Source organism: Eublepharis macularius, chromosome 2 (genome assembly GCF_028583425.1).
Source record: "Eublepharis macularius isolate TG4126 chromosome 2, MPM_Emac_v1.0, whole genome shotgun sequence".
NCBI classification, from domain to species: domain Eukaryota; kingdom Metazoa; phylum Chordata; class Lepidosauria; order Squamata; family Eublepharidae; genus Eublepharis; species Eublepharis macularius.
In genome coordinates this window covers 40,332,807-40,349,743 of record NC_072791.1, presented here as the reverse complement: position 1 = coordinate 40,349,743, position 16,937 = coordinate 40,332,807, and the positions used below count along the sequence as shown (strand labels likewise).

Below are 16,937 nucleotides of genomic sequence, written 5' to 3'. Positions count from 1 at the left end.
AGCTTCAAATTGACAGCAATTTACAAACAATGCCGCCTGCCATTGTGAAATATGAACTGGGGAACTCCAAGATCACAACTCGTGGCTATTACACAACACTGCCAGATTTATCATTATTAAAATGGAACCAAAGTTGTAACAACTAGCACTCATAAAAATATACTATTCTTTTGAAGTCCCTTTTCTGAAAAATAGACCAAAAAAATCAATCCACTCTTTTTCCTATTGAAATAGGCACCTATGCAATAGAACATCATATAAGCTGATCTCCCTGGAGTCAGAACTGTCCCTACAAAAGGGCATGTTTGCATGCTGTGAAAGCTTATTTTATTCGACAAAATCAAGGATGCCCACTCCACTTTACCTATAACACAGAGATCTGTGTATGCAAACAGGAGGATCCAGATATGAAAGGGAGCATCACATGTTCCTGGGGTCTTTCATGAATTTTACTGAAAAAGCTAAGTTAAACACATGCTATTCAATTACACAAATGAAATTCAATGCATATGACAGCTAGCCTGCTCATTAAAAGGTGGGGGGATGGAGACCTCGGGTCCTCCCCTTCCAAGATACATGTGCAGAAATACTAATTGCTCTCAGCACCACGGAAACCACACAACGGGTATTCAGAGTGCATGCATTACTGTTGATTCATCAAGGTCACAGTCTGAAAGAAGGCCGTGACCAAATAAATCCCCCATCACAGCAGCACCAACAGTTTAATGAAGATGTGCTCAGTCACCCTTATGAAGGAAGATTAGGAGGCAGAAGGACTGCTTGGCTGCTTTTCCAGTGGGTGATCATTTCAAAGCACTGTTTTGCAGGACCTCTTCTAAAATTCATAACTGCACCACAGAGTTCAGCTGTTGGTTAAGAGACAGAGGGGGGGGGAGAGGGAGAGAGAGAGAGAGAGAGAGAGAGAGAGAGAGAGAGAGAGAGAGAGAGAGAGAACACGACAAGAAAAAAAAGAAATAGGAACCTTTGCCCTGTCCTCTTTCCTCACCTGTAGTTCCTTGTGATAAATGGGATCTCTATTGGGAGAAGGTGTGGACTATAATAGTATTTGCTTGAATTACAGGAACTAAGGGTGTGCACCAAAAAAAAAATTCCACGTAATCCAGATCCAGGTTTCAGAGATTTAAAAATAAAATCCAGGTTCCCTGAAATCTGGGTCAGAGTCTCTAATCTGGGTTAGAGAATACTGAATTGGCCATTATTCCCTATGGGAAATATCCGAGAGGCTGGGGGGAGGTGCATTTTTAAAGCAATCACCACCAAATTTGCAGGAAACCTACTCCTGACTCTCCACTAAAGACTCCCAAAATTGCAGGATCCTGAGATCCAATACTATGGGCCCCTGAATAAGCTTCCCCCAACCACTCTCCATTGTTTCCTATGGAGGAAATATTTCTAAACCTTTTAAACTTTGCGGCTCCCCTCTCCTTGCTTGGGATTCTCTAGTTCACCATAACTCCTTTGCAAGTTTATTGCTGTCAAACCAGAGAATCGCATAGTGAATCCTTTTACTGAAGCAGGTGGTGTGTGTTTGTGTGTGTGAGGCTTGCCAAGATGCAGAGTTTAAAAGGCAGTCAGTGATGGCGACTTGAAGAGGCTCCTCCCTTGCCCCATCACCCTCGCACTGAGTGGCACAGAGCTTGGCACACCTTTTGCTGCTACCCTCTCACCATCGCTGCTGCTCTGCCTCCTCTGCGGCAGCTACCTACTGCCAGATAATCCGGCCCAGGGAATCCAGGTGCCTGAATCCAATCCGGGGTTCACCCTGAAGAACCTGTATAGCCAGATTATGCTGGGTCGGCATAGATCTGTCTTTTTTGCTGGTTTCGAGGCTCAGATTGCACACCCTAATAGGAACATCTATGGCAATCTCTTATCTCACCATAGAGAACAAATTTCAAGCATCTTGGGCTGAAGAGAAATTTTCTTCTTATAGCTTTACAAATAAAAAATTGAGGCACAGAGACTAGTCATGATGACATAGGTTATATTATCGTAATACGCTTTATGTGGTGCTTCCTTTTAAGTTAATTTGGAAGCTTCAGTTGGTGTGGTGAATATTACCCTATGTTTGCACTTCAACGTGCAAGCACGTAATAGAAGCTTAGTATCATGGCACCATCCTACATGCCCACTGACCCATCCCTCTCTCCCATATAACCCATAGACCTTCGCATACCCTACAGCTATTTTGCTCCTGTCACCTGAAATGGGGGAGGCTCAAGTAGCAGGACCAACAACTGGAGCTGTCCCTGCATGGCCCCTTCGCCAGTCACAGATAGAACACCAGAAGGAATACAACAGAGGAACAGGCGGGGGAGTGTAATCTCAGTGCAAGTTCAACTGTTGCTTCTCCCCAAGGCTAAATTTTTAAGCAAAGGCATTATGACCACAAGAGGATACTGGGATGGTCAAGGAGATCATTTACAGGGTCTGCTTCTGTAACACACCACGCTGCTTTCACGTACTTCAGAGAAGCGGAGGAGAAAAGGCCAAGCAATATCATCAGCAGAAGAAAATGTCCGACCGTTTCACCCGCAGAAGCAGCTACAAACTGAAAAAGGTTTGCAGGGAGTCTGGCAGATCTCCACAGATACCCCATAGTTCACATTGATACTACGTTGCTGGAGGCAACCGAGCCTCAGCAAACAAATCAACCCAGGCAAGGAGAAGAAATAAGTTCATGAACGCAAAGCCTCCAGAGCCCCCCATGTTCTTTTGTTCACAGTTTCCCAACCACATTCTAATTCTGCATGGTTAGAGAACACCCTGCCACAAAGGAAGTGTTGAAAGGCACTCTGGGGGAAATCAAACTGCCCCACTTTCAGAGCCAGTACTTGTACTTTACGGGAGACCCTCTGTTTTGCATTGCTTGGAAGCAACAAAACTGGCAAACAACCTCCTCCTGCCCACAAAGACATTTTCCTGACTCTTCCTGCAATGCAGCCTCTTTAATCCTTACACAAATGGTATTTGCTTTCTTGCTCATTCAGAGTTCTCTGCAGTTCCATCCTTAAGAAGAACGGGGATGCATGGCTATTGTCTATGGAGAACAATTATACATCAACGTCTTCCTTTTGCAATTCTTGTAAAGTTCTGCAGCATGATGGTTCAAAGTTTACTAAAGTGCCCTGGTAGAGTACAGAGAGGACTTGGCTTCCTGACTATAGAGGGCTTTTAAATCTGCAAATGAATACTTTAGCATATTTTTGGGTTGGATCCAGTGGAAGGACACTGTGAGGTCCTCACAAGAATCCCCAAGTTTCCCAGCTCTGTCCATGAAAGAGGCAGAAGAGAGTGGTTTTACCCTTGAACCTTTCTGCATTACATTTCTTGATCATTCGATGTGGCTCCATGTAGAGGGGACTGTCAACATTCATTCACACATGAATGTTGATATTCAGCAAATTTCAGACATTCACTATAACTTCCTGTAACACTTTCAATGTTCAAAGAACTTCATGATCTTCATCCCCCCTCTCCCCAGGGAAAGAACCTTGTGGGGTAGATTAAGTTGTTCCAGGTATCATAACAATTCTGTGGCTGAAGAAATATTGGAACTCAACGCTCCGTCTCCTTGTCTACTACAATGGCTCTCCCATGTAACATATCTTCTTTAGAAATCAATCGATATAGATTTTTTTTTAAAAAAAACACCATCCAACATCTGTTTAGAACAAAGAAATACAAACATGTGAAAACCGCTTACTGCAAGTTAAGACAGTTTTTCCTTTGAGAAACACTACAGTTCTAACTGTGGATTTTCTAAATGCATTCTGCACCCCCTTTTCTAGACACTATTGACTCACAGCTCCTATGATGTCTCCTGCCCTCTCTGCATTCATTGTTCTCCACCAAACCCCTTCTCTTTTTACCTGTTATCCTGTTCATGCTATTTAAAGCCATGATGTCTATTTCAGCTCCCGCCCCTAATTCCTCAAATTCCTGTTTGGTTCTCACAGTGTGCAGATTCAAATGAACAGCTGAGAAGTTCTTTTCAGATATTATACCCATGCATACTGGGATCCTAGCAGCCATGTATTTCTGGAGTTAGTGTGACTCTCATTGCTTCCAATACACATGGTTGCCATGTTATCTGAACAGGGGCAATGTGTGTATTTTGCATGTGTGTATAGCTTCAGTATGTGTGAACCAGGACCCCGAAAAATCCAGTGTTCAGTTTACACTTACAGAAGCTGTACATGTGTGCCAAATGTGTGAGTTGTACCTGTTCAGACAACATGGTGATCACATGTATGGGGAGAATCTACATGCAGTATTGTAATGTCTGAAATGGACTGTAGAAAATCAGAGGTATTGGTTTTATTTTTGTGGAGAGGAATGATCTTGTGTATTAAAATTGCAGTCCTAAACACACCTTGCATTCAGGGGCCTTACTTATGAGTAAGCACATTTGGGTTCTGGTAGAAATTGCTTCTCTTCCCTGTGATCAATGCTCCTTGGGATGGTTTCAGCAACCTTCTTCATTCTGAACTTTTACACATCATCATTGAAGGTAGGCAGGGGTTAAATTGCTTGCATTTATGGCATTTCAAGAACATCCATTAAATAATATCTTTGCTCTAAAATCCGCTTCAGGGCATTTCAGGAAATTATAGCAGTGCACTTTTTAATTTCCATCTCCACTTCTGAGCTCTGTGATAACTATCAGCAAACCTCAAGGCTGGAGCCAGTAGGTGTCTGGGCAGGCGCCTACCTACTCAAATGCTACCTGGAGCTCCAATTTCAGTCCAACTGATGATTTCAGCCAAGGAAGCCAGTATCCCACCAGCTAAATACAATGCTTTGTTCTCCTCCCAAGTGCATGATGTGTTAAATCAGATATAAAAATGGTTCTGGAAATGCTTGCATTCTAGACAATCTATGTAAGCCAAATAATAACAGAGTCCAGGACCTAAATGTGCATATAATTTCTTCAGCTAAAATCTCCTTGCATTAATACCAGTGAGCAAACTGGTTACATTACTGTGAGCAAGCCTGTAATACCTTACATTGGCAATATCAGATTGGGCTACTTGTAGCTAGAGATGGGCACGAACCACAAAAATCCCGAACCATGCAGTTCGTGGTTTGTGGGTTTCCACGAACCAGGAAGCACGAGCTCCCATGAACTGGGGCAAGTTCACGAACCAGTTTGTGGTTCGTGGGGTTTAAATAACTGAAATGCTCAGGTGAATATGGCTGCTGGAACTGCAGAACAGAGACTGTGCTGTCGGCACACACTGTAACAGTTTATTGTGATGTCCGAATACACAAGCTCGACTGAGTGCTTTTCCTTCGTGGTGATGATTTGAAGTTTGTTTCTGATTCTAGGTTGGAGGGACACTGCTAACCATGATTTGCTGGTCAGAGCCCTTTTCAGACATTACATCCACGCATACTGTGAGCTCAGCAGCAGTGGGTCTTGAGAGCATGTCCAGCCTGCAACATTCCTGATACATGTGGTCACCATGCTGTCTGAAGAGGAGGAACACATATTTTGCATGCTCATACAAGCTTTGGTATGCATGAACCGGAACTCTGGACAATCCAGTGGTCGGTTTGTGAGCACCAAACCAGTACACATGCACAAAATATGTGCCCGATGAGATGAAGTGACTCCAACTACCTTGAAGATCTCCATGAAGATTCTGGGCTCTCACTCTGAGTGGAAGCAACATCTGAAAAGGGCTTTGAACACTGCAGCAAATTATACTTAGAGCTAACCTGGAAACTGAAACTGCAGAAGACAAGGGGTAGGACACATGGGAAGCCAGTGGGGTGTAGTGGCTAGAGAGACAGGCTAGGATATGGGCATCTCAGGCTTGATTCCCTGCACCTTGGGCCAGTCACATGCATTCAGCCTAACCTACTTTACAGGGTTGTTGTGAGGGAAAAATGGAGGAGAGGAAAATGTTGTCAGTCGCTTTGTGGCCCCTATTGGGAGGCTTGTCTGAACTGAACCCCTGATCATCTTAGCGACAGAGTAATCAGAAAATACAAATCAATCTTCATCCCCTCTGTCATCATCTAGGAATGAAGCTACACACGAGGGCCACCAACTTTGTGGCCTGTGTGTTCTTCCTCAGACTTCCTCTCTCTCCTTTGACATGAAATCTGCTTCTAATTAGTGCCCTTTGCTTAAGAGCAGAGAAGTCTAAAATTGATCCTGTCAGCTTCCCATCACTGCCATACCACATTCTTTTGGGGGTTTTTTACCAGCGTGATCTCATCTTTTCCCATGATTGAGATGTGCCGGTTTTAAGCTGCAAAGAAATTGAGCCTCCTGTTTCAGATGGAGGATCCCCCTCTTCCTCTTCCCCACTGGCTATGTGGTCCGGCCAGTCTCTGAGGACAGAGCAGGGTCACTGCTTGATTACGGCAAATGCCACCTTTGTGCAATGGGCAAAACACACTCCAGTAGCCTGAGCATACAAGGAATAGCAGTTAGTGCTACCACTAAAACCTCACCGATTTGATCTATTGCCACTTGGAATCTACATCAAGGGAACGAAAGCTTCTCAGCCTTGTATTTAATTCACCCTGGGAAACCAGCTCATTGTGGAGCCAAAGACTTGAGCCCTGCATAGCATGCAGTGTACGTTTCCTCCATGAATGGCATTGAGCTTTGCACAGTCCTAGCTTGCTCTCAGTCACAATGGTGAGCTATTGAGGACCAAAAAAGCCTTCATGAAAAAAAGGAACTTCAGACCACCCTTTCACTGATTACTGCTCGTATTTTCCAAGCCTTCATCCTGTTAATTAAAGGAGGCTCCTCTCAGAGCCAGCTACTTAAATGGGTTTTGCAGGGTACTTGATAGCTCAACGGCTTGGATCCAAAGAATGCGGTGCCATTGAACTACTTCCACCTAGCAGTTTGATCCACCCACCAGAAACAGAACTGGGGGGAGGGGGGCGTTGCTCAGCAGCAGAGAATTTGCGTTGCATGCAGAAGGTTCCAGGTTCCAACTCCAACTGAAATGATCAGGTAAGAGGTGATGTGAAAGACCTTCTGCCTCCAATCCAAGAGAACAGCTGCCAGTCTGTACTGATAGACTGTCTGATTCAGTACAAGGCAGCTTCATGTTAAGGCTGCCACTCCGTACTGAACTTCATAGATGGCCTAATTCAGTAGGGATCTCTAGGGTCATCTAGTCCAACCCCCAGCACAAGGCAGGAAATTCAGTTACTTTGCTCCCCCCCCCTACACACACCCAGTGATCCTTACTGCTTGCCCAGAAGATGGCAGCTTCGTGTTAAGGCTGCAAAGTCAGTCGCCCTTTATAATATTTTACTTCAGGTAAGGAGCTCTGGGCTTAGAACAGGGTCATGGGGGGAATGGGGGGGGGGGTAGCTGTGAATTTCCGGTTTGGTGCAGGGGGTGGACCAAGTGATCCTTGGGGTACCTTCTAGCTCTTATGTTTCTATGTTCTACGTGCATTTGCAGGAGACCAAAAATTTCCATCAACCATTTTACAAAGAAGCCCAATACTTTCTATTCTGTTACAAAATCTCTTGCTTAACTCCCATCACAAAAGTATTTGATTTTCCACACTGCATTACAGAGGATCAAGAGCCAAAATAAGCATGCCAAGCCCCATTAAATCATTTATTTGCATATCTTCCCCACAATGGGCATACAGCCCTGCTTGCTTGGTTTCTTCCACAGAAACTGAAAGTCACAACTAACCCTTGAATGTTGTCCCTCGCATCACACCACTGCCCCTGTTCATTAGCCACAGATTAATAACATTGTACAAACAAAACACAATACAAATTCAGAACAATGGACCTCTCAGGGTTGAATAGGGACATCAGATTCTTCTTCCACTAAATATGCTAATTTTACCATATTAGCTAATTAGCTAATCAAGTTAATTATATTTCACAGTGTACCTCTACATCCTATCTTAGCTCTTTGCAAAACCCATCTTCTGATTTCAATAAAAGTCTCAGATCTCCATTCTTATGTGTATCTGATGAAGAGAGCTTGACTCTCAGAAGCTTATACCTAGAAACTCTTTGTTGGTCCTTAAGGTGCTACTGGGCTTGAACTTTGCTCATCTACTGCAGAGCAACATGGCCGCCCACCTGCAACTTCTGTCCAAACAGCAATCCATTCCTGGGTTCCCAGGAGTCTAGCCTATAATTTGATGAAGAACAGCAAAAAAGGGGCCAACATTCCTGCATTGTTTACATCACCTGTGAAGAGACGGACTGTATCTTTACCCCCCTCCATCACGCAACATGGGATCCACTTTTTCTTAACCAGATTATGTCTGCCTATTTGATTCCCTCTGGCCCCATTCTGACCTTTTAAATCTGTGGATAATAAATGCATGTATATGCTACTATGGGACATCAGATATCTCCTACTCTTCTTGCTCCTAAGCACCGCATATTGATCCAAAAATCCACACAGACCATGGCTACAAAAGAACTTCTGGCTGTGTGGTCGGCACCTGTTCTTTCTGAAGCACACATCTTGAGTATAAAGCTGCTCCAAGATTCACCATGATTTATCCAACAGGGATATTTGACCAAGCAAAGTGCAAAGTCTGCCTTACCAGTCAAATCTGCAGCAGACACTCCGCCACTGGTCAGGTCCTCCGTATTTATAGACTGTAGATCTGTATAGGAAGGGGTGATACTTGGGCTGCTGGTATTCTCAGACGTTGTCCAACTGCTGTCTGAGGCAACAGGCCGTCTCTGAGAAGACCCTGAGGAGGGGCATGTCCAGCCAGCTGTTTTTGGAGAAAGGGTTTAAAGAGAAAGACACACAAACCAAAAGAAACTTAGTCATCATGGCTAAAAGCAGTTGATCTGAATGCCATGAATTTGCCTAGCCTTCTTTAACCTCATCTGAGGTAGTAACCATTACTACATCTTATTGTGGTGAATTCCATATAAGGCAAACACTGGCATTTATTGTGGGGATGTTCTGCTGTCTGAAGCTTTCCCTCTCATGCAAGTCCATCTGTGACTTCACTGGACTTCTTTGGCCCTCCCACAGAGGTGCCAGCCTCCAGGTGATGGCTGGAAATCTCCCAGAAATATAACTGATTTCCAGACTACAAAGATCATTTCCTTGGAGAAAATGGCTGCTTTTGAGGGTGGACTTTATGGCATTCCCCACCGAGGTTCCTCCCTATGCCAAACTCTGGCTTCCCCAGGCTCCACCCGCCCCCCTCCCAAATCTCCAAGAATTTCCCAACCCAAAGCTGGCAGCTCCCACCCAGTGATTTTGGAGCTTTTTCATGACCACATTAGGCCTTTAGTTAGGAGAACACAGGACTACTTTGAGGCAGCTTCCATACTTTGCACACCCTGCCACAAAATGCCAAGGCTGTGATAGAAAAGCACAAGGAATTGTTTAAAGATAACTTCTCACATCTAGCCAACCAGCAGCTATGGAGTGACAGAATGCACACGCACAATGAGTCTCAGAGGCCCAGGTTTAACTATGGAAACACCCACTTAGGGACACTTCCTGTGTTAAATGTCCATAGACTCTGATATGCACTAATGCAAGGCTACCAACAAAGTCTTTTCGCTTATTTCCTTTTGGGAATGTGCACATTATCTAAAAATGCAGGGTTTGGGGGTGGGGAGTTATTTGAGGTTTTATTTTATTAATATATTGAATTCTCTACGTGATCCCATCTATAGATACTTAAATACAGACACTGGGGCCATGGACAGACAAGACAGCGCTCTCTACGAACCTGAGAAAATCCCCAGGTTTGCAGAAAAATCAGAAATCTAAAAAGAAAAAGTCACTTGGGATTAAAATTCTCCAAAATGGTGGAAGTAGCACCTACAGTTTTAAGAAAGGAATGCCCTCAGCGATAGTTGCTAGACAACCATTAACAGTATTGCCACTCTTCAAGCCTTGGTTTCTGACAGTAAAAGCAGGGGGCTGTTTTGGCCTTTGAAGGAGGGTTCATTAGGGCCAGGCCCAGCAGCAACTGCCAAGCAACTTGCTACCACACAACTTGCATGACTCATCTAGGCCTGGCTACTTGAGAGAATTTTTGGGGAGCCACCATGAAGAAGGTGTTGCCACACCACAAGAGCTCAGCTTGTCCCTGGTCATCAGCAGCATGGGAAGAGACAGCTGGACCTGTACCAGCAAAGCCGCAGAGTCTCAGCTTGGACACACAGGGAAGAGACAATGGGTATACGTTGATTGGGATAGCAGTGGGAGAGGAGGGGAGAGGCCATGGCTCAGCGGTAGGACATCTGGCATGCACAAGGCTCCAAGTTCAATCCTGGCATCACCAGTTAAAAGGATCAGAAGGTGACGTGAAAGACCTCTTTCTGAGGCCATGGAGAACTGTTGCCAATTAGAGAATATACTACTGGTCTTGACAGACCACAGGTCTGACTTGGTATAAGGCAGCTTCATGTGTATGTGACAAAATACCTTGATGTTGTCCTGCAGCTAACATACGTATGGTACACTGATTTCATGTTGCATGACTGATGTGGTTATTACTTGCATCATCATCACCTCTTCCCAAGGCTGTTATTTGCACAAGATATTTCTGTGACATATTTGCTATGCCTCTCCCATGGCACGAACTATTTTGGATTCAACAGGAGGATGGGAAAAACCAAACTGAAAATGCAGGTCATGAACCAACCCCTTGGCTATGGTTTCTTCCATCAATAATTTCAGTAAGGGCATTTCCTCTTGAGAAAGCCATATGAAGTTTGGCTGTGGGACCCTAGATCAAACATTCCAGGAGTCTCCAGCTGTGTCGTTGGAGGAAATGTAGAGGTTACTATTTTGCTGTCCACCAAGGTTCTAAACATACATTCACTATGAAAGAAGACTGCTGTTAATATAACTTGTTCCCATTCTTGTCTCTATTACGGTCAATAGACCTGAACATAGGAAAACATTCCAACCTGTGTGCTCTGGTGAAGTGCTGGTCCAGGGGGCATCTTCAAACTGGACCCAGGTGCTGAAGGATGAAGATAAATCAAGTTTTGGAGACTGATGATTTTCAAGCAAACATTTTGATGCAAAGTCTGCAGTTGCTTTGCCCATTGCATCTCTCAACTCAGTTTGGGCAACAGGCTGAAATTCTCCATCCAGGTTTTGAATGCCTTCAGAGGATGTATCAGACGAGGAGAGAAATTGCTCAAGAGGTTCCACAGGATGGCCTGCAACAAAAGACAGAGAATTCTTGGATAATATAGTATGACACTGACCTTTTTTTTTAAAAAAGTTTTTTTGTCGTTTGTAACTATTAGTAAAGGTTTAATGACAATGTAGCTACAACTTTGTTATTTTAAGGTCAGAGCTACATTATATAAAGAAAAATGCAGTTTGCTGCTGAAAATAGCAACCCTACATCAATATCTTCCCTTCCCCCTCTCTAATATGTCTTCTTACAGTATCTTTATGGTGAACATTTTCTGAACCCTGTCAGTCTATGATACAGAGTTGCTATGGCAGAAAATGAACATTGTAATAAGGAGGGGTAAGCGGAACTACATGTCGTGGTGGAACTCAAATTGAGTCCTGCTGTTTTTTAGTGTCAGTCCTGCATTTCTTATAAAATACAGCTCTCTCATAGAAATAGAAAGCTGTAGGGCTGGAAGGAAACTTAGGAATCAATTCTATAAAATAAATAATATTTTTATTTCACTGAACCTGAAAATATAGCCTCTTGTCATGCTTCCCTTTTTAACTAAATATGTGGCATACTATTGAAGCATTACATTATTGTATGTTGCCCTTCCCAGCGCAGCTTACATGGGGGCTCTCTCCCCAATTTTATCAATGCAAAAACCCGGTGAAGAATGTTAGGCTATGAGAGAGTGACTGGCAGGGTTGCCAGGCGCCCCGTGGTGTGCAGGATTCCCTACTCCCAGCTCCCATTTACCTCCAAGAAAAAATTGAAAAATGGACTTTGGGCTGGCAGTGTGACATTGCTTCTAGAGAAAAACTGGAAATGACACCACTCTCCTGGGAATCAATGGAAGCTCTATGGTTTTTACCATAGAGATCCTGGAAATTCCTAGGGTGTGGCATCACTTTCAGTTTTTCCCTGCAAGTGACATTGCACCATTGAACTACAACTGTTCACTTGTCTCCACCATCCTGGTCTTGCGCTCATTGCCAAGCCATGCCTGGCAACCTTAGTGACTGGTCCAAGGCCAGTGAGCTTCATGGTTGAGCAGCTACGTAAATTAAACATCCAAACAAAACACCATGGGATATGTAGTTCCTTAGGATTAAGTCCTGATGTCCAGCCTACTGACTCGGCTTCTAACAGTAAAAGATGGCTTTTGAGGTTAAAGTAGGGGTTTTGATGCAGAATGTGGGGATGGACATAAAGATCAAAATATTATAGTTGGACATAAAGATCAAAATATTGGTTTCCAGTTTGATTTGGAAAATACATTGATCTTTGCTTAAACTGTGTGCTGGGCAGGTCTGACCATGCTCCCAGTAGTAGGAAATAAAGATGGTGGTGGCCTAGTATGATGGGTGGGGCTGGTCTTGACTCCTGGTGCATGCTGTAAATATAGCAAGGCGACGGCTGTGTGCCATTGATATTAACCTTATGCAAAGGGATGCACCTTATGCAAAGGGATGCATAAAATGGTAAAGGAGGTCTCTGCAGGGGCACATGGCTGCCCATACAGGGATTGCATCAAAAAAAAGAGAGAGAGAGAGAGAGAGACTGGTGGCAGCAGCCTACTTCATCAGTTAGTAGGAATTTACCCTGAGAGGTAACTGGGAGGAGCAGCCCATCACTGAAGGAGACCCACTCAGACTGCTGGGAAGCAATGGCGTTGGCCAGCGATGTCATGCTCTCTGCAGGTCACTATTCATCTTCACGCCCCAGCAGTCCGAATAACAGTCTGCAGCGAATACATGATCTTGCTTGCTGTAAAGCTCTTTACTTCCCTTCAAACCCAGCAGCTGTAAAGAAGATTAGAATTACATTTGATTTGGCACACATCGGTTCCACATAAAGAATGACAGCAAACAGCATATATTGTGCAACCTTCCCTAAATCTGCATTATCTACATATTACTACTTCAGCTCCTTTGGAATTTGCAGGGTTCATAGCTGTTAGAAATGCATATGCACAGCTAACTCCCTTGTAAGGATACAACACCTGCATTTAATATCTTGCTCGGATGGAGGGATTACCATTAGACCATTCTGATTTTATTGGCGCATGTTCAACACAGATTGAGAATGCTTTCACAGAGGGTTGGTTCTGTGCCCAAGCCACCGTGTGGGGTGGCACAATGAAGAGAATGCCAGTATACTCCAGGGACTCGGGTAACTCCTACTTACTGGCCATGCAGGAGGCATTGGTTCCTGGACTTGCATTAACACTGACTGGATCTGAACCAGGGCCATGTAGCCTTGCCAAGGTAACAGAACAGGGGCTTAGCTCAGACCTGGCTGGCAGTGACAGGGGAAGAGGTGATGGATGAAATTGCTTGAGAGATCCTTAATCCATCATTGTTTTATACATTAATAAAAATTCAACACTAGAGTGTTACAATGGGAAGACAAGGTTCCAAGAAGGTGGTATACACCCCAAAACATTCCCTCTTCTTTCCCAGATATGCATGGGCCACCCAGGTGCATCAGGTATTCAGTATATGGAGAGAAGGGGCTTAGACCTTAGCTCTCCATAACATTTTCCTCATCTGAAATGGACTGGAGGGCATTCTTTGCCCCCTTGGGCATGCATACGAATGAGCTACAGGTCGTGTTTCTGGAAGCGCACAAATAGCTCTTCCCAGGCCATTTCTGGTCAGGGAATATGGTATGTGGAAAATTATAAATGCAGAGGTTCCCCATGTTTTTGAAAGCTCAGGCACCTTTGAAACGTTTAGAGTGCAATCCAAAAATGGCTGCTGCAGAAGGCAGAGCCTAACGTAACACCTCCCGCCTTACTTTACAAAAGAATCTCAGAAGGCTAGTAAAAAGAAATGAAGGAAGTCCCAAGGAGAGGGAGTGGAAAGGGGGGCAGAAATAGAAATATGCCCTGCCCCATTAACATTCAAGGGCAGGAGGTGGAGAGAGCAGCCACTCTGATGGAAAGCTTGGAGAGGGTCACAATACCCCACCTCTGGACAGGAGGCTGGTGAGGAGGCACACCTACACCCTAGCCTCTACCATATGCCTGGCAGAACAACTCTGTCTTACAGGCCCGACGAAAGGATATCTCTGGTTGGGCCCGAGATTCCGCAGACAGTGTTCCACTAGGTCGGTGTCAGGACCGAAAAGGCCAGGCAAGCCTCCCGAGGGCCAGGGATCACCAGATTTTTTTTCCAGCTAATCAAAGCACCCCTCAGGACATATATGGTGAGAGGCATTCCCATAGATATGCTGGTCCCAGTCTGCTAAGGGCCTTATAGGTTAAAACCAAGACCTTGAACCTGATGCGGAATTCTACGGGGAGGCAGTGCAACCGTTGTAAGACAGGAGTCATATGTGCCCTAAACAGAATACCCGCAAGGACACATGCAGCTGCATTCTGGACCTGCTATAATTTCCAGACAGACCCAAGGGAAGCCCTGCATAGAGTGAGTTACAGTAATCTAGTCTGGAAGTGACCATTGCTTGGCATTTCATTAATTTATTCAACTTATTCGATCACTAAAGGACCTGGGCATGCATGTTTTGTGCATGTTATTCACCACACCCATGGGTGTTTAATAAGGGGACCTAGGATTGCCTATTTCCAGGTGTGGCCTGGAGATATTCCAGAATTCCCACTGATCTCCAAACTATAGAGATCAGTTTCCCTGCTGAGTTTTCTACACAAACCCTGCCCTCCCTAGACTCCACCTCCAAATGTCCAGGAATTTCCCAACCCCAGGTGAATGTGGCAACTCTGTCCCACCTGGATGGGAAATGTTAATACTGGACTAAAAACGCAACATTTTACCATGTGTGGTGGAAATGCCTTCAAGCACATAATTATTGGCAAAATGGAAGTAATTTTGCTTGGACTAGAACTTCAGTTTCATGCACACCAGAACTAAATTGACTTAATTAAGTAATAAAGATTAGAAGAATGGGCATTACATTATTTCAGTGGCTCATTTAGCTTATGCCTATCCTTAGGGGAAAAAACTTCTGCCCTTTGTAGGAGGGGGCAGTCAGAGTATTTTAAAGATATGGTTGCTATTGGTAGATTAGCTATATGATTGCAATTGAAAAAATTCATAAAAGTCTGGAAACAGATGTTGTAATGCACTAAAGAATACAGAATAAATTAAAATATTTTTCATAGATTTATAATTTGTACGCCATAAATAATTTAAAAAGGAAGTAAATACCTTTGGAATCAATGGGCCAGAATTTAAAACCGGTTTTTCAAAATCAGCAATGTGCAGGACCTCCCCTGCACCCCATGAAATTCTGTTGAAATAACTATATCAGCGCCAGTCGGAGGCCATTAATTTCAATGACTGGCGCAACTCTACATAGGATTGTGCTGTAGGTTTCCCAAGCATAGAAATGTGCTGAAATTCTGTCATACAGCTGTTAATAGCATAGGAAAAAACTACGGGGCATAAGGGCCAAACTGTGTGTGATACTGAGAATCTGTCATTGATCATTCCAACGTTTAACTCAGCCTCAAAATGTAGCCCTGACAGCGGGATATGGACTGGGTTAATGGTGTCAGGGACTGAGTTCATGGTAGAACTCGCAGCATTTCCCCAGCTGAAATTAATCCTCCCCGCTTCTTCTACGTTTTTCAGAAATAGTGTTCAATCCAGCCATCTTTTCCACTTGATCCTACTTGATTCCTTACTACACTTCTCACTTCTCATATTTTTTGTCCATGCAGGTGCCAAGATCCCCAGCATAACCATGATCAGGGGATCAAAAGGAATACTCTCCTATACTCTTCTCCTTTTCCACCAGTGGGAAAAAATCAAAGAAAGAGAACGATGGAAGCTGCTTTGGGGAGAAAGGTGGGATATAAATGAAACAAATACACACAGGTTGGATCTAAACCCCAGAAAGGAAAAAACATGGGTATTTATGCTATGCCTCTCCCCACCCCTCAAAAAGGGCTAAAACAGGTAGGGGACACGTTTTGATTCAAGAAAACAGCATGTGGGGGGCAGAAGGCAGTGAAATGGAGTGGTTAGTGTCCAACTGGGCTCCTGGGTTCAAATCTCCACTCAGCTATGATGCTCACTGGGCGATCTTGAGCCCAGTCACTCTCTCCCAGCATAACCTACCCCACAGAGTTGTTGGGATGATAAACTGGAGGAAAGATTCACGTATGCTATCCTGGGCAGGATGGGATAAAAACGTGACAAAAGGAAAACAAAACACCATGGCCACAATTCATAACAAACACCCGCTCCCAACTCTTGCAGCTGTTTTGTTAGGGTAAGTCACACATCAGGGATCCAATCCTGATTCCCTAACATCACGTGTAATTTGGCCTTAAGCCCTGGCATTGAAGACAGCTTCTGGGGCAGGGCTCTGATGAACTCTGGCTCAAATTAAGCCCTGTTGGTAATCTTCCACTCCCCCCTCCCCCCTCTACATTCTCTTTCCTTATACAGCTTCCTCGTTCCTGGCAGGAAAGCAAACTGGCAGGGTTTCTTCACAGTTAAGAAGTTTGAATCGGTCACTTTTACACCCTTTCCCCATTAAAGTTTTATATTGCTTTAGAATGTAATTTGATTGGTTTTTTTTTTGCGGGGGGGGGGGGACGGGGACAATAATTGAAACAAGACAGAGAGTTCAGACAGTGACCTCCATCCAAAATACATTTAAGGTCACAGGCATTTTGTGTATTCTTTTTGTCTTTGCCCTTGAGGCAGGGAGGGATAGACTGACCTCAGTATTTTGTTGTTTTTCCCACCTGACCAAACGAACTGTTCACGTCTGGCATGCTTAAAT

General features: G+C 44.2%; 1 protein-coding gene across 1 annotated transcript in view; it reads right to left on the bottom strand.

The window, feature by feature from the left end:
- The window catches only part of STON2 (stonin 2), a 72,886-nt gene extending 60,034 nt beyond the window's left edge, over window positions 1-12,852 (bottom strand). The window contains exons 1-3 of the mRNA XM_054970464.1: window positions 12,761-12,852; window positions 10,933-11,190; window positions 8,586-8,762 (exon numbers count right to left, since the gene is read on the bottom strand). Coding sequence (XP_054826439.1) covers window positions 8,586-8,762; window positions 10,933-11,190; window positions 12,761-12,848 — 523 coding nt within the window. The 5' untranslated portion in view covers window positions 12,849-12,852. The remainder of the gene's footprint in view (window positions 1-8,585; window positions 8,763-10,932; window positions 11,191-12,760) is intronic.
- Window positions 12,853-16,937: the final 4,085 nt, after the last annotated feature.